Raw genomic sequence first — 26,565 nt, forward strand, 5'->3', positions numbered from 1 at the left:
TAGCCTTTAGAAAATTAGAATATCAGTCTTATACAGTCCAGTGGCGGAGGACTTTTCTTTCTTCTCTTCAATTTCGTTTTTCAGAAATTCCATTTTCTCAACTGAATTAAGGGAAGTAATCAAGGAAATATTCCATGAATACTGTCAAAAAAAAAACATATATCTAATACAAGAAACCGTAATTTCAAAATATTTCTAGGAGAATGAAACCCAAATGCTATGTTTGATTACTTTCAGGTTGAATATCCTGAAAAGAGAGAGTTTCATAATAAACCTGAACAAAAATGACATTTCATGTAATAATTTCAACGAAAAGGCAACTATTTTTGAAACCATTATTTTTCATCCACAGACACTTTTCGTTCACTGTCCTTTGCAGGCTCGACAGTTTTTCATCCTTGTTGAATAAATAACTATTAGAGTCTCTTTGAAGTCAGAACTCTACAATGGATTATGAAACTCAAAATTCTCGTGAATTATTTTCTAGCACACAACACAAATACTAAAGGTTTCTTTCTTGATTGTATCCCAGAAAACTATTTCAGGAATTCCATATGTGAAATCTCTCTTTGTTATTTTTTCTCGTAATTTGTTTCTTTCATTAATATGAAATTTCAGAAAAATACTATTCCTTTCCCCCGCCACATCCCTCACATTTTCATTTAAAGCCATCTTTCTTTCACATTCTCAACCAAAATCCACAATCTATGGTGAATAGCATAAATCGAAGGTTCGATCGGAAATGAATTCATTAAACCGAAACGACAAATTCTCAACATTCTCGTCGAAAAGCTTGGCGTACCCGTGGTCCAAGTACGAAGTTGAGGAACTGACTTGAATTTCGAACCGATTGGTTCTGGTATTGAACTGTTGTAGTTTCTGGAGAATTATGATTAATTCTAAGTCAGTCTTGAGTAGCAGCATCTAAATCTCAGAAGTTTCGATTTTTTCCAACAAGATTCAGAAATAAGCTTACGTTTAGTGGGACTTCTTGAGCACGGACAACTGACGCGTAAGGCTGTCTTCGTCGGAGATGATCCTCTTCTTCATTGCGGGCCTAAATTCGTCGCGGTATTTCTGAAACAAAAATCCATAATTATTATACTGAAGAGAATTTGAAGGGATTTCTCGCGACACTCAAATAAAAACTTAATGGTTATTGATTTATCCATTGCTTACAATGCAAGTTATAATTATCAGTTGTCTTCACTTCAAGATGCTTAGTATTTCCGAAGTAGAATGAAGACTTTGTTCCTAAAATACTTTGGTCAAAATTCACTTTATTTTGTTCTTGATTACTACTCAATATACATTCCTTCAGTCTTTGGAAAAAAGGGTTTTAGCCCAAAAGAGACCACTTTCATTCATGTTATGTAATTCGGATACACGAGATTGCTGCTTTATTTATACTTCATTCAGGGTTGTTTTCAGTGACTCAATATCAAAAAAGTACCAGGAATCTTCCAATAAAACAAAACAAAAAACCTTTTTTGTTATTCATTCAAATTTAGTAGTTGCATTCAAAGTAGGCCTCCCGAGAGAATAAACTGAGGCCAATTAATGATTCAATGATCCAAACATTTTTAAACGCAGTACACATCGCTAATATCTTTCTTCTTAAGACTGAAAACAGTTTTAGTGCAGAAAAAGACGTAATAAGGACGGTCAGAGCGATAAATATTCCAGTTCATCTCAACGGCATTGGAATCCACAGTAGCACTTAACCGCATGTTTTTGGTAGAGAATTATACAGGCTGTTTCAACAAGATTATATCCCGTTGCTTGGATAGGTCGAACAAGGCTAAGAGTTTTTTTTTTTCAGTAAAAAAAAGTGTTGGAAAAAATTTCATCCATCTTTTTTACGATTATGTCGAAACTACTGGCAACATTCGAACTTTGCAGTGAGCTGACTGATTTGGAAGCTGACACATGATGTCCTATTTACACAATGCCCAACATAACTTTTTTGGGGTGAAATTTTAAGTCCTTTGAGGTAATTTTAGAGATCATTTATTTTCGTAGAAAAAGGTACCTATACCTACTCATTTTGGCAAAACTTGATATTGTGTATGGAGTGGACAAAAATCGGGAGGATTCAATATCAGCTGTTTATCCGTAAGAGCTGGAGAAAAATGGATGGCATCTTTTCAATCCCAACTTCAGAAGATGGATGATGACCAAAACTGAATCCCTCTGACTTGTTTTGTTTTCAAGTAATGAGTCAAAAACTTATTTTAATACCAAAGACCAAATTTCAAAAACAAAAGTATCATTTTATATAGAATACAGTGGCGTAGTCGCAGACCTTTTTCAGTCGACACTCATTAAAAAGAAAGTTACGTTTATATCGCTGAAATGATATACTACTGGAAAAAACCGCAACTGAAATCCACATAAAAAATATTACATTTGTTTTTCGACTTCGGTAATAATAAACAAGATAGAGGGGTATCATTTTTCGGCTCTTAAAATAAGTTTTTCAGTTATTACTTGTTAGCAAAAGGAGATAAAGAGATGTGGTTTCAGCCAGTATACATCTTTTGAAAATCAAGGTCGCAAATTTGATATCCATTTCTCCCTAGCTCTAAAATACTGTTACAGAACTGCCACTCAATCCCATCGAATTTTGCCCACCCTGTACGGTTTTCAAAATATGTATTTGCTATGAAAACGATGAGGTCATAACTGCCAGTAGCCTAAGGAAATTATTGAGAACATAAATATACATATCGATTGTAGACTAAGAACTGTGAATTCATCAATGTTCAATTGTGTCCCGTAACTTATGCCAGTAGTTTCGACATAATAGTGAGAAACGTGAAAGAAAATTTACTCGACAACCTGTATCTTAAACGGGTGGCATCACAGGACTTTTTTACTGAAAAAACTGAACTTATTTTGCCGTGCTCTATCCATCCTAGCAACAGGATGACCTATTTTCGAAACACTCTGTATAACATTTTCATCGGTTACACGATGAAATATTCTCTGTTCTTTATTTTACTCCATTGTAAAAATTGCGAACAATGCAAACTTTGCTTGAGATGAAGAACTGTTTCTCGATTGAACTCAAATTTCGAATGACTCGAAGACAGTTTACCACCCTGTCGACAAAACGTTTTAGTCAACCGCTTCAAGCTTTGAATATTATTTTTGATAGGAACCACTTAATTTATATACGAATTGCGAAAATTCTACTTCGAGCATATGGATTGCCCAAAAGAGCACTGTAAAAATGCAATCGCTCAGTGCGAGAATCGTTTTATTAAATGTGATAAATTATCAAATGTTCATAATCGCATAAAACCATGAAGGTAAAAACTTACGTTTTTCAAGCTCTTCTCCATCTCCAACATGCGCTTCAAGGTATCGAACACTGAAGGGCTTCTCTTCCACTCATCATTACTAACTACCAGATTCATCATAGCGTTGTTGAAGGGGTGTCTCACAGGAGTAGCTGGGCGCATCATGACTTCCTCCTTTTGACCTCGAACGATCTTCTTGGGTTCAAGAGAAACTGGCTGTGCAGTGGTAGTTGCTGGTACTTTGATTTTAGGACTCTTGATTTCAGAATCCCGCGGTTTGACTTGCGTCTTCGGCACACTACTTGTTATTGTGTTGGTCATGTCCGAATTAGCGTCATTTGATCTTTTGTAGGTTTCGTGGATGTCATTATTTCTGCGTTGGCTTTGTTTCTTTTTGTTTTGTTTGTTCTTGTTCTTTAGCTTCCTCAAATCCTGCACTTCCTTGTCTTCTCTTGAGTGATAGGGAGGGAGTTTTGTTGCTGGGACGTCTTGCCATTCGTTGTCGTAGTCACTGTAGTCAAAGTATTGGGCGTTCGGTTGGTTGTAGGCGTTTGGTTGGTTGTAGGCGTTTGGTTGGTTGTAGGCATTTGGTTGATTATAGGCATTCTTATGCGACTGCGCAAGCATTTTTTGGAAATACGCCATGCTTTGTTTGTCATATTTGTTGAAGTTATTCGTGTAGTACTCGTTTTCGTAGAGCATTTCATGTCCGATTGGTTGAGATTCTTCCCTTTCCTCCCTTTCAGCTTCCTGAAGGATTTCCTCTTGGTATTCGACAGGATCAGCACCGTAGTAATAGCTGTCGTAGGTTTCGCTTAAGTCTGATAGAGGTTTTTGGTAATAGGAAGGTAGTACTTGGTAAATGTCGTACTTGGCACTGCGTGGGTAGTACACGGGGTAGGTTTCTTGAGGATAGTAACGGTAGTAATCCTCAAGGTAGGATCTACTATAAGGGTAGATATTGTAGTAAGTGAAAGGACTTCTTTGGTCTCGAATAACAGGACGATAAGCTGCCCACTGCAAACCATGACCACGGTTTGCTGAGCTATATCTATCTCCTCCGTAATAGGCAGGATAAGCAGCGTCCAGTGAATGGATGAAGGGTAGGCATATCAAGAGATGTAAGATCTGCAACAAAAAGAGGATGCTCATATGATGATGTCACTGACAGATGATATGTTATTTACGAAAATTTATTAGTGGAAGGAAGTTTGGGAGTTAGGATAGATGCAGATACTTCAATGTTAACGTAACGCCATAACACCAAAGAATGCCAGAAATATGTTTATTTTTAAGAGGATTTAATCCCACGCTAACGATAATCAGAACCGAAATTTATCACTACTCACACTAAAGTGAGTGATATACATTAATTTCTCATTAGTATTTCTGAACCTACTCATTCTGAGATGACTGGAGTGATCCTCCGCACAACCATATAGTTTTGGAGGTTCATCCTGTTTATTTGTTCTTTTGTTTTATTGTTGTATCTTCATTTTCACTGAAGCTGTAAACTTGTGGTTTATGAATAAACATTATTATTATTAATAATAATAATAATAAATGTATTTAAGGCCATCGACCTGAGTCCTTATTATTATTATGCACAGAAATATTAGGCAGCCCTCAATTCTAAACAGCACTGATACTTTCTGCCTTCTTCTTTTTCAATCACTTTCGGCATTTTTGTTATATCAATTTATTAGCTGTGGCAACGTCCTGAGTTATGAGTAAGGTTTGCAACCTTACTCCGTTCTAGTTACAAAAACTTAAGAAAATTATTTCATGGCCAACCGAGTGCTCTTATAAAAGTGACTGTATATATATTTGAAGATTTAGTTCGAATTGATCCATCAGTTTTAAAATAATTGATGATCTCCTGCTTTGTCGGATTGACCATCTAAATCTGCACTTGCATTTCAATTTGAGAACTATGTGTGAGTTGAGATATAGTTCTGAACGATCCAATAGATTTTTAAGGAGATCTCTTTTTATGAGATAAACGGAGATATCCATTAGGGTAGAGAAATTTTAGGTTATTACTTTTGTGGAAAACAGGATTAAGAGTGTGTGGGTTTCTGTAACGAAAAATTGGGGAAGGATATGAAAGAAAACGAAGGAAAATTTTATATACGGATTATTGATCTTTCGTGATCTTTCGGCCTGCGTCGTCGTTCCCTGTCTTCAACAAGTCAGCAACAGGTAAATGCTGTAATAATTTATGGCACTGAGGCGGTAGTCCGGAAAGCTTCATGCTATCATTTCATTTGTTCCGAATACAAGTGTTGGATATTGCTTTCAAACGCTGAGAATTTTTCATAACTCTAGCTGTTTTGATTGAACGATTTTTTGACTTTCTTAGGTCACTTTATATTAGCTTTTCCATTATATTAATTCCGATTCACATAAACAGATGTAATTGATTGTTTGATTCATCAACTAAGGATCAAAATTTGTATGTGAAGAATAACCATGATAATAACTTTAATTAATAATTAATTAATTTTTAATAAAATTAAGTCTATTCAGGAGTGATCAGTTTGAATTAGGTTTTAAAGTTTTAACATCACTGAGAGAACATGTCACCAATATTCTGACATCAATCATAAAAAACTGCATGATTTCATATCTAATTAGATATACAAATTCATCTTTTAACAGAAGGAAGAACATAAATTCATCTCTCTGCAATCTAGATCCATCAAAGAATCACATACGATTGCGTATTCATGTCTTCAAGTTAATATTCAATAAGCGGTCATTGCAACTGAAGAAATAAGCTGTTAGTGAATAATTTTCTCGATTGTAAAATATTTAAGATATTAGCAGGTAATTCAGTTTAGTCATGCAGGTGAGGTGACTCTTGTTCACTTTTATTTTTTTAATTATGCACCAAGCTTTCTGCAAATTCATTTCTGCCTTCATCGACGCTGAAATTATGAAGTGTTGCAAGATATGAACAAATGCTACATAGTTACTTATAAAACAAGTTGAATTTAGGAATATTTTGTTTATGGAAAATATTCCAAAAAAGTGCCTTCAAATATATTCACACTGATAAATATTCCCATTACACTAACTTTGAAGTTGTTTATTAGAAAAACATTTATTATGAAATTGAAATGAAAGTGAAGATGAAATATGACTAAATTTTGCTGAGGTGGTTCATGTCAGATCTATAATTAATGTTATCATTTTTGTTGTTGGAATTGCAATAATTTCTAAGGGAAGTATTTTCGTCAAATTTAGTTTTTGATTCAATGTCATATCATCATAATTCATTATGTGATCATCGCAATATGATCATAGGATTCGAAAAAATTGTCTTGGGTCAACAGACACTTTTATGTTCCGATTCACAGAGTGAATCCGTTGATGTTGATGATACTGTTAATACCTGTATGTTCTGTAGAAAGTCGAATGGATGATATCCATTTGCCTGTACGAAAATTTGAAGCAGTTTTCCGCGATTCTATTAGCTCAGTTTGAGAGCCCAAAATTAATGTGTATATTATTATTTCTTTCGGGGTGCATAGTATCAGAACATTCAAAAAATTCAAATATGGATCTTAAAAACTATATAATTAGTATGTTCATGAAAATATAAAAATTATATCAGCCAAAGAAAGGAGTCTGCGTAGTCCACAAAGAGATCAATCAGGGACTGAGGTAAGATGTACAAGACGCAACCCAACCAGAATCATCCGGCAATGAATTCCATGAAATGTGTTTATGGTCATTGGTCATTCATAAACCACAAGTTTAAGTTGCATAATTGATTAATGCATAAATGAAATATGCATTCGGGTTGTTCATTGCACTAACTGCGTGAAGTTTTCGGTCGTATAGTTATTCCGAAATGTGTAATTAAAGAGCAACGAGAATGAAGCTCAACTTCAGATATTAAATTGCTAGGATACCTAGATAGATTAAATAGGATTCAAGTTTTAGAGTTGGTAAACTCGGAAATCTACCCTAATGTTTATCACTGAATTCGAAGAATTGATAATTACAATTACAAAACCAAGAAAGTAATCTACAGATTACTGAGAAAATTTGAAATTTCTTCAATAGGTTTTATAACCTGTTGATTTTCCAGCTGCAAAACTGTAGTAGGATCTCGTAGCGAATCAATCAAGGATCTGAAATCTTGGACGTATTAGAATTTTTGAAGATATAGGTACCTATAAGACCAAAATTGTATCAATAAATTCAAAATACTTAGGCCAAGTTGGAAATATCTTAGCTGTATTGGAAAGGGTAAACACTTTCTATTCCCAAGAAAGCGTCTATTGACGTAAATAGATGAAAATCGATACAAGTCCTGATGTCAACCTATAAATACTTTATCAGTTTCTTCGGCTGCGATAAACTTGTTTTCGGAAAACCCCTCTTCATGTCCACGACTCAATCAATCTAAGATGATGTTATAAGGTGAAAGATTAATGGCTTTAGAGATGCATCCCGTATGTATTCTGCACCGTTTATGGGTAGTGTTTTGAGTAATCAGAGCTTGAGTCACTGATTGAACTTATCTGGTAGAGTGGGTATTGGGATGTGGAAAATGGTAATATTACCTCTTTTTTTCATTCGAGAGATCTGATATGTAATGGTGAAGTCTATTGATAACCGACCAAGAGAAAAATTGAACCAGTTATGGAATAAATTCCTGTCTAGAGGTTTTCCAGTAATGTATAACTTTTTACTCTTGAGAAGACCTAGACCTAGGGTATCAACTAAGAGACATAGACTAGGGCTATGTTGTAAACTTGAGACAAAAACACAACCAGGGAATCAACAGAGTCAGGTGGTTCCAAAGATTATAGAGTTAGGTAACTCTATAATCTTTGAGGTGGTTCAAAATCAAGGTTCGATGCATTGTGAGAAAATATTTGTGGAATATTGCACATGAAGATGTTTAATTCACATAAATAAATAAACATTATATTTTTAACCTCTGTTTTCGGCACTACTAGAGAAAAATCTCTGGAAATATGGAATGGTGCACGGATTCTGGAGGGAAAATTTCTGGATAACACAAGAAGCTCTTACCATATTGCTATGATGCTGTGGATCTCACGTAGATATTCCAAAACACTGAGGAGTTATCAGAACCGACTGTCAGTGACGAAATACTTTTCCCCTTAATAACCACCCCTATATATAAGAATAGATTCCCCTCACCGTTCACCCACACGTTATCAATGAACTTGGAGTGTGGTGGGGATGTGGAATAACTGAATTGCGACAGCACACGGCATTGGTAGCACATTCAACAAGCTGCCCCGCGATTGGTCCATCGTCTCGGGAAATATTGATCCGGAGGTTACTACGGATGCGCCAAATTTTTCAGAGAAACATCTTTTTTCATGGCACTTCCGGGCCATGCCCAAATTTTCAGTTTCCATTCATAAACGTAGTTGGTTAAGATTTCCAGTAGAACTACAGGTTGTTCCGGATGACGTCATGCTTTCGAACAGGTCGAAGTGGATTTGTACGCTTTTCTGTGACTCACGTAGGGAAATACTACGTCAGGAAGGGGTCTATTAATTAGTTGATTCCATAGATTTTACACTGTTGGGTTGTGGGTGTAAATGAAACTTTATTTGATAGAGGAAATTCTTTATCACTTATTTAATCTTACTATTGTATACAATATTTATAATATTATGTTTATACAAGTTGTAAATTTGAAATGGTCCCCATGCAAAATCAGAAGAAATGCAAAAAGTAAACTTTGGTTTGGTAAGGGGACATTTTATACATACGGTTAGTTCCAACCAATAGAATGGGGGTTCGAGTGACACCTTGTTTCAAAGGTAATTCGATTGCCTTTTCAAAAGTGCCACTTGACCTTTTCCGTTAGTACCTACTTACGAAAAAAAGAGTAGAATAGTTCCTTGGCGCACCTAGGGGTGGGGGGGACGTGCCACCCCAAGTGTCGAAAAGCAAGATTTTCATATGGTAAGACTACTTTCATCAAGCATGCAGCAATGCGTGCCCCCCCATATCCTATATGTGTGCCCCACCCCAGAACCTATGTGTAATATCATTCTGGGTGCACCACTAATTGTAACGATAGCAAAAGTTTCAATGTATAATAATATGAAAAATTTTTCACTACAAAAGATTTTAAAAATATTTGTAAGTAGTAAGGGGTAAGTATTCTTACTTTCAATTCTTCAGCATTTCGGGGATGTGTTTTATACCCAAGCCGTCCCAAGCCACTTTGAATGTCTCCTCCTTTGCAATTTTTCTGATTTTGCACGGGGACCGAGATATTAAGGGTAGTAGATCCTACCTATTGTTATTATCTAACAATAGGTAGGATCTATTACCCTCAATTTGGGTTATCACTGCATATGCAAGATTAAACTGAATAATTATGAGTTTCATTCATGATTTTTTCAAATGCACTGCGGAAACTATTAAAATCATTCTTCAAATATGGGGTTTTAAAATTTTAATTCTTTGGTTTCAAGTTAACGATTTGGCAACAGCACCTACTAGAAAATAAAAAGAACAATGCCCGATTAGCTCGTTTATAAAATGACAGCTGTTGATTTACAGGCGCGTACTTACTAGCCATAAAAATCCCACAAAATTTTACGACCTTCCTCGTTCGTCGCAGACTTCATAGACTGCCATGTTTGTCTATCACATCAAGATAATGTATTTGTTGTCCTTTATTATCAAGGCATATTTCAGTCGATGTTGCCAACTTGTGCAATTGAAATGAAACGCTTTAAATTTTAAATACCCATTTTTATTTTTCATTTTTGAGTGATTAAAATAATTGTTTTTGGGAAACGGTTGAAATGGTTATTTGAAACTGTGATATTTCAAAGATATTTCATAAAAAATACATCATTTTCGTCCCTATTGGGGTATTCACTTTCAAACGTTTATTCGGTAGAATACGGAATCAACATCAGTCAAGAACACGTGCATGCTCGCTACTGTCACTTGTCGCTTGTCGTTCTTCGATGATAATGGCCACTTATGGCGCCCACAAGCTGTCCACCTTTTATTTTTTTTTATTTTACACTATTCAAATTGACAGACTGTATGTGACAGGTTCGTTATTAACCAGCTCATCATTGAAATAGTTAGAATATTGTAACTTTTTTCACATTGTGGAATAATTCATAAACCAAGAGCCCAAGTAATAAGAATATGCTTCATGTTTCAAATTGATTTCGTAAATACCTACCATTCTTGAAGTACCTACCTATAATGTAGGAAAGGAATAAAATCTTGAGACATCAAGTGATGGCTGAGGCTGAATCTGCAATTATCACGTTTCGGCAATACAATGCCATTCTCAAACCAATAATAATTACTGGTTCCTCAGTCATACCGTAGATTCGGGTGACTTGGACAGTCCTGTAACTTGGGACAATTACCCACTTGCAGATTTATTTGTTTCTTACCATTTATGAGTGAAGGGACAAACTTATAAGATTCTGTAGAATCTTTTCGGTTAGTTTAACAATTAATTCCTGTTGAGTTTGCCATGACAAGAGCGTTTGAATTGGTAGGAAAAATTAACGAAATCAGGAGAGTAAAAGCGCGTTTTTTATGGCCCTTATACTTTCTAGTGTCGTGTACATGTGTTTGACTTTGTGCATGTGTAATTTTTTTTTCTGGATACGTGGGATATTGGCAGCAGGAAATATGCCGATTTTTCGCAGGATATTATTATTTACGTTATTTCCATAAAGAAATCACCAAAGAATGAAAGAAATCAAAACTCCCTTGTTTTCTTTTAGTTTTCATACATTTGAGTGGCAATATATATACTTTCGAAGTAATAGGGCTTTATCATTTAATTTCCTTACCGAATTTCAACTATATAATCACAAATTTTAATTTTTCAAAACTATACACGTCCAAAGTCAAATATTTCATTTGAGAGTTGAGAAATCAATGAATTTTAACCTGTGTCCCAAGCGTGCCAACTCGGTGGACTTGGGGCAAGTATATTTTATTTATTTTTTTAATTTATATGCGAATTCTGAAGCATGGTGTATATCCTAATCAATAGTCTGAGTCATTTAGCATATTTGAACCTCTTTCTCACATGAAAGTAGGTCACCGTTTTTGAAATATGACAAGTTGAATTTTAAAATCGTCCCAAGTCATCCGAATATACGGTACAACAGTCAAACTAATCGAGTCATCAGGTTGATCAAAAACAAATTTAAAAGTCAAAAGTTAAAACGATTAACAAAAAATGGACAAAACTACATCATCAAAAAATACCTTCCCGTCGAAACAATATCGATACTTAGAGATAGAGTTAAGGATTTGGCACCTAGTAATCCCAAGACTTACTATTCCTATATAGTGAGAGGAATCAGCGTTTCTTCTAATCTCATAGTCCCTTCAACTTCATGCATAGAAACAATCATGACTGTCTTCTTTCATCCTGAAATTGGCACTGCACAAGTTGAACAAGAACAGCAATAAACTTGTTGTATCCTAGGTTTGTGCAATGCAAGAAATTTCTGAGAGAACAAAATACTTTTTCGAATTCAATTAATTTTTCTTCCTGGCCTTGTCGCCGCTTCAATCACATAGTGTGATTAGGTTTAACAGGAAAAGACGAAATAGGACGGAGAAACTCCTGAGAACCTTTACAGTTACATAATAATGCCTAGCTATTGGGATCAAATGCAAGGAATGCTTGAGCCATGAAATCTTAGATGTCAAGGATATATACCCATGGCAGGCATTTTAGTTTTTAATGTTTAGAAGTCTACTGGAACTGGATGGCGAACAATAGGTAACCTCAGGTTGTCTGAAGCAAAAAAAGGGGTGTTTGAAATATAAATCTTTCCCCATAAGGAGTTTTCAATAAGAATTTATAATAGTGATATAGAATACTTGGAATGGCTAGAGACGCAGATCCACAAAGCGTTATACTTAGGTAAACTGAAGAATCTTGGAATATATGAAATGAAACTTATAATTCATGTCTGCTTCCACTCCACTTGGTACTCCAAAATAAGAAAAAGAACATTTTGAGCTCATGGTGTATGGTGTATGTGATCACAATGTCTATGAAGAATGAAGGAAAGAAGCAACTGGTAGAATTGAAGCCAATATACATAGTGGTTACAAAGTAATGACTGTGTGAATAAAGAAAAATAGACCAAACCCCAAAAAACTATTGGTATTAAAGGTTGTGTAGTGGTAGACCCATCAACTGCGAATTATTTGAAATAGATCCTCAATCCATGGTTGAATCATTTAATTTCTCTAATACCTAATGATATAATGGTATACTTTGGATAGAGATTTTCGCCTGTTTAGATAATTTAATTGGGGCAAACTATTTACGTATGCGTAGTAGGTAGAAGGACTAACTGGAATTACTGGAAATGTTGATAAGGATTTGCGTGGATATTAAAGTTTTTCAAGGGTTGGTTGTCCAGTTGGAGTATTCCTCCAGATTTAGTTATCTTTTAGTTCTGAAAAGCAAATTTCAGTAAACCAAAAACGCTGGTCGTCTCCGAGTATTATTAAGATTTTAAAATTCCCACGAATAATCTGAATAACTCTGAAGGCTCTCAAACATTTTTCAGCCGTAATATTTTAAGAAGGACATAATAAGAGTCTATCATTGTGAATTTCTAATACTTCGTTGAGACGCCGAGGAATTCGGTATCTCGAGATTCTGGAAGAGCGCTATTTACTTTCCACCATTCCTTTCGCATCTTAAGGTTTATTTTTGTTTGGGGAATTATTCCGTTTGAAACTCCAGTAAACGAAGCTCAACTTGGTGGAGGCAGCTACTTTAATTAACGTCCACACTCTGGTGTTGTGATACCCTTTTGTCTCGCGATATTCAGGTCAAGAACAGTCTGTAATACTGGTCTGTTGTTATACACAAGCGGCATTAATTTTTCTTCTGGAATCTGCCTGCCTCTTCGCATCCTTGACCTGTTTGTACGGGGCTTCTTCTGAAAAGTGATGCATTGGCAGAGGACTGAATTTTCTTATGAAATGTCTGAGAATACTGAATTAGATCGATGATAATGAAGAGTCAAATTATTCTTCATGCAATTAGTTCTTATTATACCTTATAAATTGAAATTTCTCTTATTTATTATCGATTGTGCGAACTTGTTAACACACATGACACGGTACTATGTACAACCAGTAGAATCAGGTCCCGATGACCCTAAAGAAACAATAATAATGAGGATGATTGATTGGGACCAATATTCCTAATATTGAAATTATCCTGAATAGCAAAAATCTTCATCCACACCCTCGAGTATTGAGTATTACTGGGGGTTGAATACTCAAAGTTCATACCTACTCTGGCTCAGCTCTAAGCTTCTCATTTGGAATCATTTCTTGGACCAGGAATGACAAAATAATTCCAAAAAAGTTACACAAGCATCATCCAAACTGCTCCACAGAAGTAACACATGAGGGCATGAGACATATTTGATATATTATTTCTTAAGAAAAAAAGGGACATCTTGAATATTTCCTCAAAGAAGCTATTTCGTCTGAAATCCATTGAGCTGTTTGAAAAGCTGATTGTTATACTGTTATATAGTGATCCATGGTTGGGGGCAATTAAGGACATTTTTCACCAGGTGAAAGTTCAGAGTAACCTATGCCTTAAGCACTCCGTCATCAAAAATCTTCAAAATCTTCATCTACAATATCACCTGGAATTGCAGATCAGGGGATCAGAGCTAAGAACAGCTACTAAAAAAGTTTTCAATTTACAGGATGATTGATAGTTCCACTGGATCTTTCGAAGGAGTTTCACCAGAATTAATTCTCAACAATTTAAGTACGGTAATGCGTGGATTAATAACGTATTGCTGAATTTAAAAAAAAATGGTCAATACTATGATTTTCAACTTGATTTTTGCCTTTTTTCAGAAAACAATTCATATTGAAAAGAGCACTGAATTGAAAACATAAAATACTTGCCTTAAACCCATCTTGAATTATCGTAATTGGCATCAAATTTTTCTTGTGGAATTTCCATTAAATAATTAGGTTCTCGAGTATTACTCGAAAAAAAAGATGAAATTATTTCCTTGTTTCATTACATTTTCAAAAGTTACAAGAGTGATCTATTTTTGACGAGATCGAAAAAATAATCGTTAATAAAATATTTATACTCATTCTGAAATACATCTAAAGTTACACTCGATTGCTCAACTGTGATCCGGTCCTAAACCTCACCACCCTCATTGAAGCAGATTTCAATGATAAACTAAAAACAGCATTTGTGGATTTATCTGCAGCATATGACACAGTATAGAAGGATGGTTTGATTTTCAAACTTTATACACATCTGAAGTGTGGAAATATGGTTCGCTTGGTAGAAAATATGCTGTCAAACAGAAGGTTTCGTGTTTTTGTTGATGATAATAGTAGTTATTTCAAAACTTTGAATAACTGTCTTCCCCAAAGATCAGTTTTAGCACCTGTTCTTTTCAATTTTTATCTGTGTGATATCACTGATATCCCTGTTACTTGAGAGAAATTTATATACGCTGATGATATTGCCCTCGTATTCTGTCATTCTGATTTTAGATGTAGGTATAGAGAATAAGCTATTTGCAGATTTAGAAATTTTGAGGAATTACTTTTTCGAGTGGCGTTTGAGTCCTAACACAAATAAAACCGAGGTTTAGTGTTTCCATTTGAATACTCCTCAAAAATATAGAAAATTGAGCTAAATTCTTCGGTAATTCTTTTCTGGAACATAACTTCAATCCGAAATATAGGAGTGAAGCTGAATTTCAACTTTTCAACTTTTATTTTGACCTGTGTAAACAATATTGTATTGTAAGACACCAATAAATATACATATATATATATATATATATCTCTCTCTCTCTCTCTCTTAATCTTTCCAGGAAAATATGGTGTATTCTGTATCGTATAAGAACAGGTCACGGACGTTGCAATAGTATGCTTTTCCGATGGAATTTAGTTGAGAGCCCTAGTTGTGAATGCGGAGAACCAGAAGAAAACATAAATCATCTGGTTAATCATTGTCTCATTTATAAATTTCAGAGTGATTTTAGGGGGAATCTTTTTTGAATTGGTTTATGAATTTTAGGTCAATCTGACATATAGAACTTACTTCTATTATCTGACATTTTCCTGCTTTGTGTTTCTTTTATTTCAGATAAAATTTTCCGGTATCTTCGAGAAGTCTTTCTGGGTTTTCATTTTCTTCGAGGAAAGGATCAATTTTCACAGTGCGAGATGCCCTTCAATATGAAATACACTGAGCAAAAAAATTAACGCATATTATGGAAATCTCAAATTTATTCTACAACTGAAGGTGTTCTCAATGATAATAATTATTTTTATCAGAATTATGCATGCATATGTTATCCACTTTCAACATCTTCAATTCAGATGTTTTTTCCCAGCAGGAATAAAAAAAGATGATATTATCAGATTTTGAATGTATTGGCTCCATTCTAAAATCAGTTGTTCTCGATCAATTCTAGTGATCAAAAGTTTTTCTTTCGTTTGATTTTCTACACTCGATCGCTATGCAACGCGAAACACGCAATTTGACCAAGAGGAATGTGCCCAAGCGGTAGTTTTGCGAGAAGAAGGGTGGACATACACAAGAATTGCAGAAAGGTTTGGAGTTTCCCATACAAGTGTGTCCAGAATGTTGCAGCGATTCAGGGAGACAGGTATGAATGTCCGAAGACCAGGACAGGGTAGACCCGTAGACCAAGGGTAACAACTGCCATTCAAGAACGTTACTTGAGAGTTTCTTCGTTGAGACGACGGTTATCAACCGCTCGCCTCCTTCAAATTCAGCTTGAGCAAACTCATGAGGTGCAAATTAGCTCTCAGACAATAAGAAATCGCCTCAGAGAATATGATTTAAGGCCTCGTGTCGCGGCAAGAGGCCCGGCTCTTACCCCAGCCCATCGAAGGGCGCGTTTGGATTTTGCGAGAGAGCATATCCATTGGGAAGAGGCCGATTGGGAAAGAGTTCTCTTCACAGAAGAGTCTAGATTCTGCCTCTACCATTGTGATCGACGTTCCCTTGTATACAGACATCCACATGAAAGATATGCTCGGTGCAATTTCCTGAATACTACTGGTTTCGGGGGAGGATCGATTATGGTATGGGGTGGAATATCTTTGACTGCTCGCACAGACCTAGTGGTCGTTGATAATGGAGCTATGAATGCTGATAAGTATATAAGGAACATTCTTGAAGAGTATGTAGTGCCATTTGCCCCATAGATTGGTGAAAATTTCATTTTTATGGACGATAATGCCAGAACCATCGTGCGCGCATCGTTCAGACTCCTGAACGAATACTCACCTTGAAGAGGTTGAAGTCTCTCGAATGGAATGGCCAGCAATAAGTCCAGATCTCAATCCGATTGAGCAGGTTTGGGACAACCTCAATAGAAGGCTGAGAAGTTCAGAAAATCATCCAGCTACTCTTAATGACTTAGGAATCCAACTCGGAGAAATCTGGGAAGGATTAGATCAGAACATTTTAAGATAACTCATTTTGAGTATGCCGAGCTGAAATTAACGCAAGGGGTGGAAATATCAAGTATTAAATCACTTATCAGCATTTCAGTATTTTGAAAATTGTTCATTTCTCTTCTTTCATATAAGATTCGGTGAAATCCGAACAGAAAAAATAAGTTATAATAAGCGTTAATTTTTTTGCGCAGTGTATTTTAGCTTATTTCGCCAGTTTCATCTCTTACAATCCACTACTCTCACGGGGAGAAAGGTTTTTTTGCTGGGGTTTCACCTGAGCTCTTGTATCATACGCAAAATTGTATGGTACCCCCTTAGGCTAACCTTATCTAAAACTGTATCTTATACACATGCTATGATTATTGTTTGATGTTAAAAATTGTAGTGCTCTTTATCGAAAGAATACTTTATAATAAATATATTCATTTCATTTTCAATGTCAACCTAGTAAAAACTTTTGTGTTTGTGCTTATTTCGCCGAAAGGCACAAATACATTTTTCGAGTATTCACTAGCAGGGTAAGCAGGTGAGCTTTTCAGAACTGATACATTTTGTCCTAAAGGCCTCCAAGAAACTTGGACGGAGTATCTGGTCGAAACGATGGAAGTGACAAAACTATGACTAGCACTGAATTCAATAAATGAATTACCCAACTCATACTGAATTTCTTGTCAATCCATTTGATTTGATTGAAAGGGAATTAGTCAATATTGCCGAAAACTGGTGGAAACAAGGACTGCGATGTACGACACAATGCGCTAGACGAAGTGACCATAATATTCTGTTTCGGGTTTAATTTCAAAACTGAATGTTCCCAGAAGGCTCCAATCAACGAGAATCACAAAGATTTATGTTAGCTCTTAGATTTTTCCAAACGTGCTTTCTACAGGTTCCTGGTTCGACTGTATTTTCGTTTAATGATTTCACAATTTATTGAGTTTTCGAGATGTGAATTCCGATAGTGTGAGCAAAGTACTGGTACACTGAATGCAAAATACGATACCTAAACAGATTTATTTATGTACGGTTCGTCGGAATGAATATCATCTCTGAGCTGATTCGCTTGCTCAAGCGATAAACTGAATTTTCTGCTGAATATTTCGAATAGACGGAGTGGATGCGGGTAAAGTCGAGTGAAAAATTAGATTTACTTATTTTGAATGGTCTCCTTGGAAACTGATAGTGAAAAACAGAATGGTTCTGACTTGATGATGTTTGATTTATTTTAGTTCATTCATTTCACCTGTCACTTAAACAAAATTATTTCACTGAATGCCAGTTAAGGTTCTTCCATGCCCTGGAATGGATGAAGATCTATGAGCCCCCTTAGCATTAGCGGATTTCTTGAATTCATTCATGAAAATGAATAGATTGGAATGAATATGGAAGAAAAAATAGTTTTTTTCTGAAAAATAAAGGAAAAAGTGAAGAATCTGAATTATGTAATATACCACGAGAAAATCATATAACTTGAGCACGATTTATATTTGTTAATTTGTTACTCATTTTTCGGGCGCAGATTTTGTACGTACAATTCGGATGTTGGAATATTAAGGTACTAGAATAAATTATTTTTCCGCAAATCCTAATGAATTTTGACATTTCAGACAAAATTTCTTAAAGAAAAAGTTAAGATTTCCCAACTGTTAGGAAATATTCATTTACTTACTGTTCCGACTATCTATATGACGTAGAGGTCAGATATGCAGATTATTATTAAAAAAAATTTCAGCTGTCAAAAGTATTGAGCTGAAATTTTTGTTTGGTACCTAGATATCCGAACTCAAGACACTGTATATTAAGCAATTAACTGAAATAATAATAACAATAAAAATGCATATCAGCGTTAAAGTACATTTTTATTGAATATTTGACAACATTGTTGTGTGGTATCATAAAAAGAGAAAACAATCTGTTTAATGAAAAGGTGTACCTATACGACAATGATGTGAGTGACGCATTTAGTTCCAATTTTATTTTATCTTCAAATAATATAATTCAATATTGGCTTTTTTTTAAGTATAAACATCAGAAATTCCTATCTGTGAAATTCATTTTCATTCAGTCCAATTTGAGTTCACTGTTTATTGAAAGTTCAACCAGATGCCTGATTTCACGAATGGATTACATGATTCACTTCAAATTCATGGCGAATGTAATCGAGTTGTTGATAGAACAATCAGACTCTTCATTGAGAGATTGGCTGACCGACCCAGACCATCAAGAGACCTGTTTTCTGGTCGTTTTGTTATGAAATCATGTTATTCATAACATGATAAATTTTCGTTCTTTTCATAACAAAACGACTAGGAAACAGGGAAATGTTATGGATGACCAAAATAACGAAATTACAGTTTTGTCGTATTTTCTCGAAATCTCTCGAATTCTCGAAATGACAGTGAAAGAGATCTAGGCTAGGATCACGTTGTTGTTATCAGGATGAAAAACATCAGATGCGTCCTTACAAATTCAGTTCAGTACGATTCCAAGACTGAAGTAGCGTAAACCTTTATGGTCCAACTCTTTTCTTAATTCGAATATAAGGGACAAAGACCTTTGGAAGAATGGAATAGGTGCACTATTTTCAACAAAGAATTAGTTAGTGATCCCTCGAATAGAGTTCCTGGTTTTGATCTTCCCAGGAAAATATGGTGTATTCTGAATCGTATAAAAACAGGTCACGGACGTTGCAATAGTATGCTTTCAGGTGGAATTCAGTTGAAAGCCCTAGTTGTGAATGCGGGGAACAAGAAGAAACCATAAATCATCTGGTTAAAGGTTAATCATTGTCCGATTTATAAATTTCAGGATAGTTTTAGAGCTATACATGCAGTTATCGAAATTTTTTTGAATTGGGTTGTCAATTTTCGGTCAATCAGACATATTGAATCTAATTTCATTATTTTACCTTTTTCTGATTTTGTTTTCTTTCTATTTCAGATAAAAGTTTCTGGTATCTTGGAGAAGACTTTCTGGATTTTCCTTTTTGTTGGAGAAAGAATGTCCTTCAATATGGAATATTTCAGCTTATTTCGTGAACAATTACAATTCACTTCACTCACGGAGAAAAAGGGTCTTTTTTACTGAGGTTTTTCCCTAAGCTCTTATATAATATACCAATTTGTATGGTACCCCGTTTACGCTAACCTCTGCTAAAACTGTATCTCATACACATGCTATAATTATTGTTTGCTGTTGAAGATTCTAATGCTCTGTATCAAACAAATTTATATGTAGTAGGTACAATATTTGGAAGAAATTAATTTCGTGAAAAGGATACAGTTTTGTAGACCCAATGAGAAAACAAAAAGATGAAAATTTTTCTTACTGTGTCATTTGGACTGACGTATCGAAATTCAGCAAGAATGGTACATTCAATAGGCATAGTATTCATTATTGGGAGGAAAAAAAGCTTAAAACATGGATATTTTCATCTTTCTAATGTTAATGGACAAATCTCTATGACCATCTTTGTGATCATAGCGAATAGAGAATAATTGACTAAAAGCTCTAATATACCTGGAAAAGTTTCTGTTTAATCACAACCGGAAGTGACAGAAACTTGAAAATATTTTAGATTTTTTCCTCATCTCGGCTGATACACTGAATATGAATTTTTTTTGTCTTTTCCCTTATCATTTCGGGGGAGATTGAGAAAGAATAACCCTGTTTACCAAGGCTGATGTAGTACGATAACGTAGCCAACGTTAATTGTTCCATCCCCTCTACCTCGTATTGGTCTCACCTTCGTCTTATTGATGACTGTTAGCCAAGCTCTATGTACTACGGAAGTCTCTGTCTGTTATGTGGGCATAAGGCTCTATGGTTTCCGCTCATTCTCGGATAGTTACTCTTTATGCTAGAAACAATTTCTGGTCCAGAAAATATGACACGTTCTTTCCACTTTTCTTTAGACATATACTAATTGACAGAGAAACTGCAACACCCAGAAGGAGCTGCTTTAATTTAAAATTTTTTTGGGAGAACACAGATAGTATAGCAAGGAGTAAATGATTAAAATTTGGAGAAAAAAATCTTGAAGGTTTTTTCGTATAAACATTTTTGTTACAATATTGTAGTCGTTTTTTGCAAATTAAATTTTACAACAAACCAGCAGTTCGAGGAGATCCAAAGTCCATGCTTAGTTGTTGTTGAAATGCCTAGGGTGCGTGTACGCAGAATTTATCGCCAGCTAAGTGAATTTGAAAGAGTTCGAATTATTGGTCTACGGGAGGCGGGGTTGTCATTTCGAGAAATCGCTAACCGTACGAACAGAAATCCAACACTGTTATGAGATGTTTTCAAGCGTGGTTTGATAATGCCCAAAATCGAAGAAGAGTAGGCACCGAACATCGAAGGGGCACAAATGAAGTTCAAGATCGGCGTCTAAGACTTACGGCCATTAGAGACAGATTTGCGATCTTTGGCTGATGAGTGGTTAGGAAAACAAGGCCATCCTGTAACTGTCTGAACGGTTTACTGCCGTAAAAGGTCTTTAGGACTGCAGCATTATCGACCCCATCTTGTGTTACCTCTTACGGTCGAGCGCACACTGCAGACTCAGAGCTCACCTCAACAAACTTAGCATCGTCAATGACCCGCTCTGCAGACTCTGCTTAGAGGAGGACGAAACAATTGAGCATATCCTCTGTGACTGCCCGGAGGCAGACAGGGCAGACATGGAGTTTTTGGCTCTCCGAAGATGATCCTAGAGGAACTCAAGAATCAATCCCCCTCCGACATCATCTCCTTTTTGGGCAGGATGGGACTGGAGGGAGAGATCTAGCTCTATGAGCTTGCCTGTGTGCTAGACCGCTTGGTCGCAGTGGCAGGTTTGGGTTTATCCGTCCAACACACCCAGCAATCAGTAATCAGTAATCAGTACGGTCGAGCATCGCCGGCAACGATTACAGTGGTGCAGAGAACAACAACATTAGGATGTGGAATGGCATCAGGTCGTCTTTTCTGATGAATCTCGATTCTCCTTGGGTGCACATGATGGCCGAAGAAGGGTTAGACGACGTCGAGGAGAAAGACGTGAACCTCATTTTGATGTTGAGCGTCATGTACACCGGACAGTAGGCGTTATGGTATGGGGTGCTATTGCACATTCAAGTAGGTCACCTTTAGTCATTATTCGAGGTAACATGACAGCGCTGCGTTACCTTCAAGGTACCTTAACAGGCTCGAGACTTCAATATTTCAGCAAGATAATGCTCGACTTAATGTTGCTAGAGTTAGAAAGTTAGAGTTAGAACTTTTTTGAAGCTACCCATGTGAATTTTTTGCCATGACCACCCAGATCCCTGGATCTTTCGACCATAGAGCATGATTGGGACATCATGGGTAGAAGGCTTGGAAATTTACCCCAGCGGCTCTGAGTACAAAGTACAGGTGGCTCGAGATAGTATCCCTCAAAATGAAATAGACCATCTTCTTGCATCAATGCCAAGACCCTTCGTATTTTTTCTCAAAATGTTAATCATTTACTCCTTGCTATACTAATCTATGTTTTACCAAAAAAAAATTCAAAATTTAAACAGCTTCTTCTGGGTGTTGCAGTTTCTTTGTCAGTATATTTCTCTTATCTAATTTTATTCAGTCACTTCAGTGACTAAGTTTTCATCAAAATCATAATTTTTGACATCCTCACTGAAAATAAATCTCGTACATTCATGACTCATACCGTGTATTTCTTCATAATCTGCCCAAGTTTCACAGACGCTAATTACGTCCATTGTGATGTAATTTCCGGCGTGGATATAACGTGCTAACAAAATAAGAGTATTACCAAACGAGCTAGCTCAGGACCTGGTGTAATGTGCGAAATTTGGTGCTTCAAAATATCACAACTGGACCCAGATAGAGCTGACGCCCCCGCATTGTTCCGGGCGCAAGCTCCGGCTTCGTATTAAACTTCCCTTCAGCGAGCTTGGGTCTGTCACGAACCGACTCGCTTCAACGAAATTGGCTTTGGCTGCGAGATATCGATTAAGAATGTGGATCAGATTATGTTATTTTGATTAATGGTAACGGGCATTCGAATAATATCGAGCATAGGTAATTGATATTGGTACGTAGAGCGCAGTCTAGACCCGGAGTATCGATGCGTTTTTGTCGAAACGTAAATTGGACTTTATTTGTTGGTATTTGAGTCATGACTTCTCATGATGAATGTTCGAATCACAGTAAGAAAAAAGATATGCCACCTCCTAAGATTCCACAGTTCAATCTTTCAAAAATACTAATTTGGAACCTCTGGGAATGGTATTGAACAATTCCATAAAGAAAGGAGTATTTCCAGATTTTCATTTTCAAGAAGGAAGATACGAATGAGTTAGAAAACTACAGAGCAATCAGTATTCTACCATCTTTTTCAAAAATATTTGAGAGGGCCATTTACAATCAGATAATGGCATTCCTCATGAAGAACAGAATATTAACCAAAAATCAACATGGTTATTTGAAAGGAAAATCAATTCGAACAGCGATTTTCTACTTTTTAAAGAAAATAACGGGTGCTTTTGAAGATGGAGATATAGCCCTGGGACTATTTCTGGTTCTGTCGAAGGCTTATGATTACCTCGATGTTGATAAGCTCTTGTACAAGCTGGAAAGCTTAGAATTATAGGACCGACACTCGATTGGATAACATCATATTTCAATAAACGTACCCAGATGTTGGAGATATTTTCAGATGGAAATAGAATAAGATCAGATATACATAGAGGAATTAAAACTTGGAGTGCCACAGGGAAGCATAGCAGGACCGCTATTTTTATAGTGTACCTGAATGATTACTGCCCTAACTTTCATTGGAGAATAAAGTTGGTGTTGAGGACTATGTCGATTACAAGAATCTGCTTGTAATAGAATCTTTGTGGCCAGATCTCAAGATATTGGCAACTATATGGTACTGCAATATACCGAAGAATGGTTTGCTAAAGAAAACATGGTGTTGAATAAGAACAAAACTAACTTGATGTTATTCTACCCTAAAAATTCCAAGTTGGAGGTTCCCGAGCATATGACTCTTAATAGTAGCAAATATGAAACTTCACAGAGCACCAGATTCTTAGGCCTACACATCGATGAGGAACTGAATTGGAAACAATATATAGAACATCTGAGTAAGAAAATAGGGCCCTCCATTTATGCATTCAGGGTAATTGCCAAATATCTGGACGCTAGGGTGCTAAATTCGGTCTATCATGCAACAATTGAGGCAAAGCTGAGATTTGGTATTGTTTTCTATGGGTCAGGAAATATTTCATCCTTGTTTGTACTGCAGAAGAGAGCGATAAGAATAATCGAAAATTTCACGCCCAGAGAATCATGTAGAGGACACTTCAAGAAGAATGGTGTACTGACACAGCATGCATTGTATATCCAGGAATGTTAAATATTCCTTCATAAAAATAAAGATCTGTTTTTCCAACATTCCAATCCCAAGAAGAACTATAACACAAGAACGTTGGCATTCAATCTACCAAAATATAATCTGTCTATTACGCAAAGGCAAACAGAGTATAGATGTCTGAAATTTTTTGATAAACTGCCTAGGGATATACAGAGAATAGAGGCTCTTGAGCTTTTCAAGAAAAAAATTTTCAAGCTGTTGTTGGTCATGGAACCATATAGCATGGAGGAGTTTTTTGGGGGACATTAATCCTAATTTTACTGGCACTATTTCATTTCTTTTCTTGTTAAGATGAACTGTTTTGAAATAATGATCTTTCTTATCCTTATCTTATCTTTTATCTACTTATTGATTAAACGGATGAAAAGAAGGCGAACTTCCGAAATGTTCTCATTTCGACAATTTCAAATAGAAAATGGAAATGAAATAACAAAACCTTCGGAATATTTAAACCTGCGACTATTCAACAGGAATGAAAACAATTAGTTCAGACTACAGCGGGTTTGGCTGAGCCAAAGATGCAGCCCAATAAACACATACCTACATGTGTATTATACATTTAATTACGATGTAACATACAATTAATTACGTTGTAATATAAAAATAGCAGGGGTGATGCGGGTGGCCCAACAATTATAGTGAGGGCCTCGATTGATGAAATTGCCGAACCTATGACATATAGGTACAGTGTGTTTTCAAAGATGAGGCTTTTTTTGACAGTAGGTAGAACTCATCAAAATAAGTCGTTCAACCAAAAATTGTCTATATAAAATATGAGATGGCTGAGATACAACGCCTAGAAGTTCGACAAAATTTCATTGAATTTCAAGTACGGGACTGTGGAAGGTAACTCCGACATCGCAAAAACGAAACAAAACATAAACATATGGCTGGGCAAGGAATGGTTCAGTACCAAGTTCATCATATTAGGCCTGCCGCAGACATGCAACTTTTCAGTTGCGCAACAGTTTGATTGCAAGCGGTTCGAGGGCCCACACAAAGGCAATCGCTGCAACTTTTCAGTTGCATGTCTGCGCGGCCCCATATAAATGCATTGTGCTCACTTCTGCAACTAAACAGTTGCAAAACTAAAAATTGCATGTCTGCGGCAGGCCTTAGATGCATTAGGTCACTTTTGAGAGAATCATAATTGTTATATCGTGCAATTTAGGGTGAAAAAAAAATGTAGAAAATCGAGGCAGTTTCTTGAAAGTGCTCATGTTAGTTATGTTGAAAAAGTGCTATGATGTTTCCCCATTTCATCCCATTCTTACGACGATTATTGGAATGTTCGAACAAGAAGATTATGATGCCTGCTGTGAAAAAATTAGTGAAAAATCTAGACGAATTTTATTGGTGAAATTTTTAAGTATTTTTACATTGTGTCTCTTCTGTCAGTTAGTATCGAAATGAGTCATTTCATGAAATCGTGTAATTTACTAAAAAATAATGAAAACAATTCCATTTTCATGAGCACATAAATATCGAACGAGCCAATATCCTAAACGAAACCACATGGTCGATTCAGGAGATAAGTTTTTCCCTCTGCTTTGCGATAATTCAGCTAACAAACGATCTATTTCAGTAATCATTTTCAATTTTTTTCAACTTTGTCATTTTGAAAGTTTTGTTGAGTAGGTAGATATATGGAAAAATTTTCTATGAAATAGAAACGACAGTTTTTATTGTTGCTATTTCTTTCCAACCTTAAAACTTTTGCAAAAAAGAGAAAAAAAAAACTATGAACATGAAATTAGCTGGAAACACTCTTTCTAGCTGATTTTGGTAAATATTTCATCCAAAGTCATTGGCTTATCAGCCAAATAGTCCGCTTAGCTACAAACCAGATATGGTACTGCTACTTATATTTATCCAGAATATGACCTTTGGTATTTTGATGAAGAATTTCGAGGCATCATTCTTGTCCTCATTCTCTCCTTTAGCTCAATAAATTCCCTTGCAAATTATGAATAATAACAAGATGAAAGATAACCATTAACTCTACACTTTTCCCTCACACTCAAAATAGCATGTTCGTCTCGAATTTTTTCGATTCGCTAAAAAGAATGCGTTTGAGACACAGTAGAAACAAATATAATGTTCGTTCTCAATTTCTCATCTGCTGAACAGAATGCTTTTCTGATATTAAAAATATGTGAAATTCATACTAAAAATTCATTGCATTAATGAAGATAATCAGATGGTCTGATTATATGTATTACTATGTCTTTACATTTTGTTAATTGCCGTAAATTGCGGCTTTCAAGCCTTGCCATTACTTTTCTTTTTTCTATTAGCTTCTAGCTTCTACATTTTTTG

At 35.8% G+C, this 26,565-nt stretch overlaps 1 protein-coding gene across 1 annotated transcript; it reads right to left on the reverse strand.

The window, feature by feature from the left end:
* Positions 1-545: 545 nt before the first annotated feature.
* LOC123309736 (proline-rich P65 protein-like) lies at positions 546-8,432 on the reverse strand. Its single transcript, XM_044892972.1, has 3 exons — positions 8,358-8,432; positions 3,327-4,433; positions 546-1,077 (listed from the first exon to the last, which is right to left on the reverse strand). Exons 1-3 carry the CDS (start codon positions 8,358-8,360, stop codon positions 979-981), a joined length of 1,209 nt encoding a protein of 402 aa, XP_044748907.1. The 5' UTR covers positions 8,361-8,432; the 3' UTR covers positions 546-978.
* Positions 8,433-26,565: the final 18,133 nt, after the last annotated feature.

The sequence above is a fragment of the Coccinella septempunctata genome, chromosome 3, assembly GCF_907165205.1.
Source record: "Coccinella septempunctata chromosome 3, icCocSept1.1, whole genome shotgun sequence".
NCBI classification, from domain to species: domain Eukaryota; kingdom Metazoa; phylum Arthropoda; class Insecta; order Coleoptera; family Coccinellidae; genus Coccinella; species Coccinella septempunctata.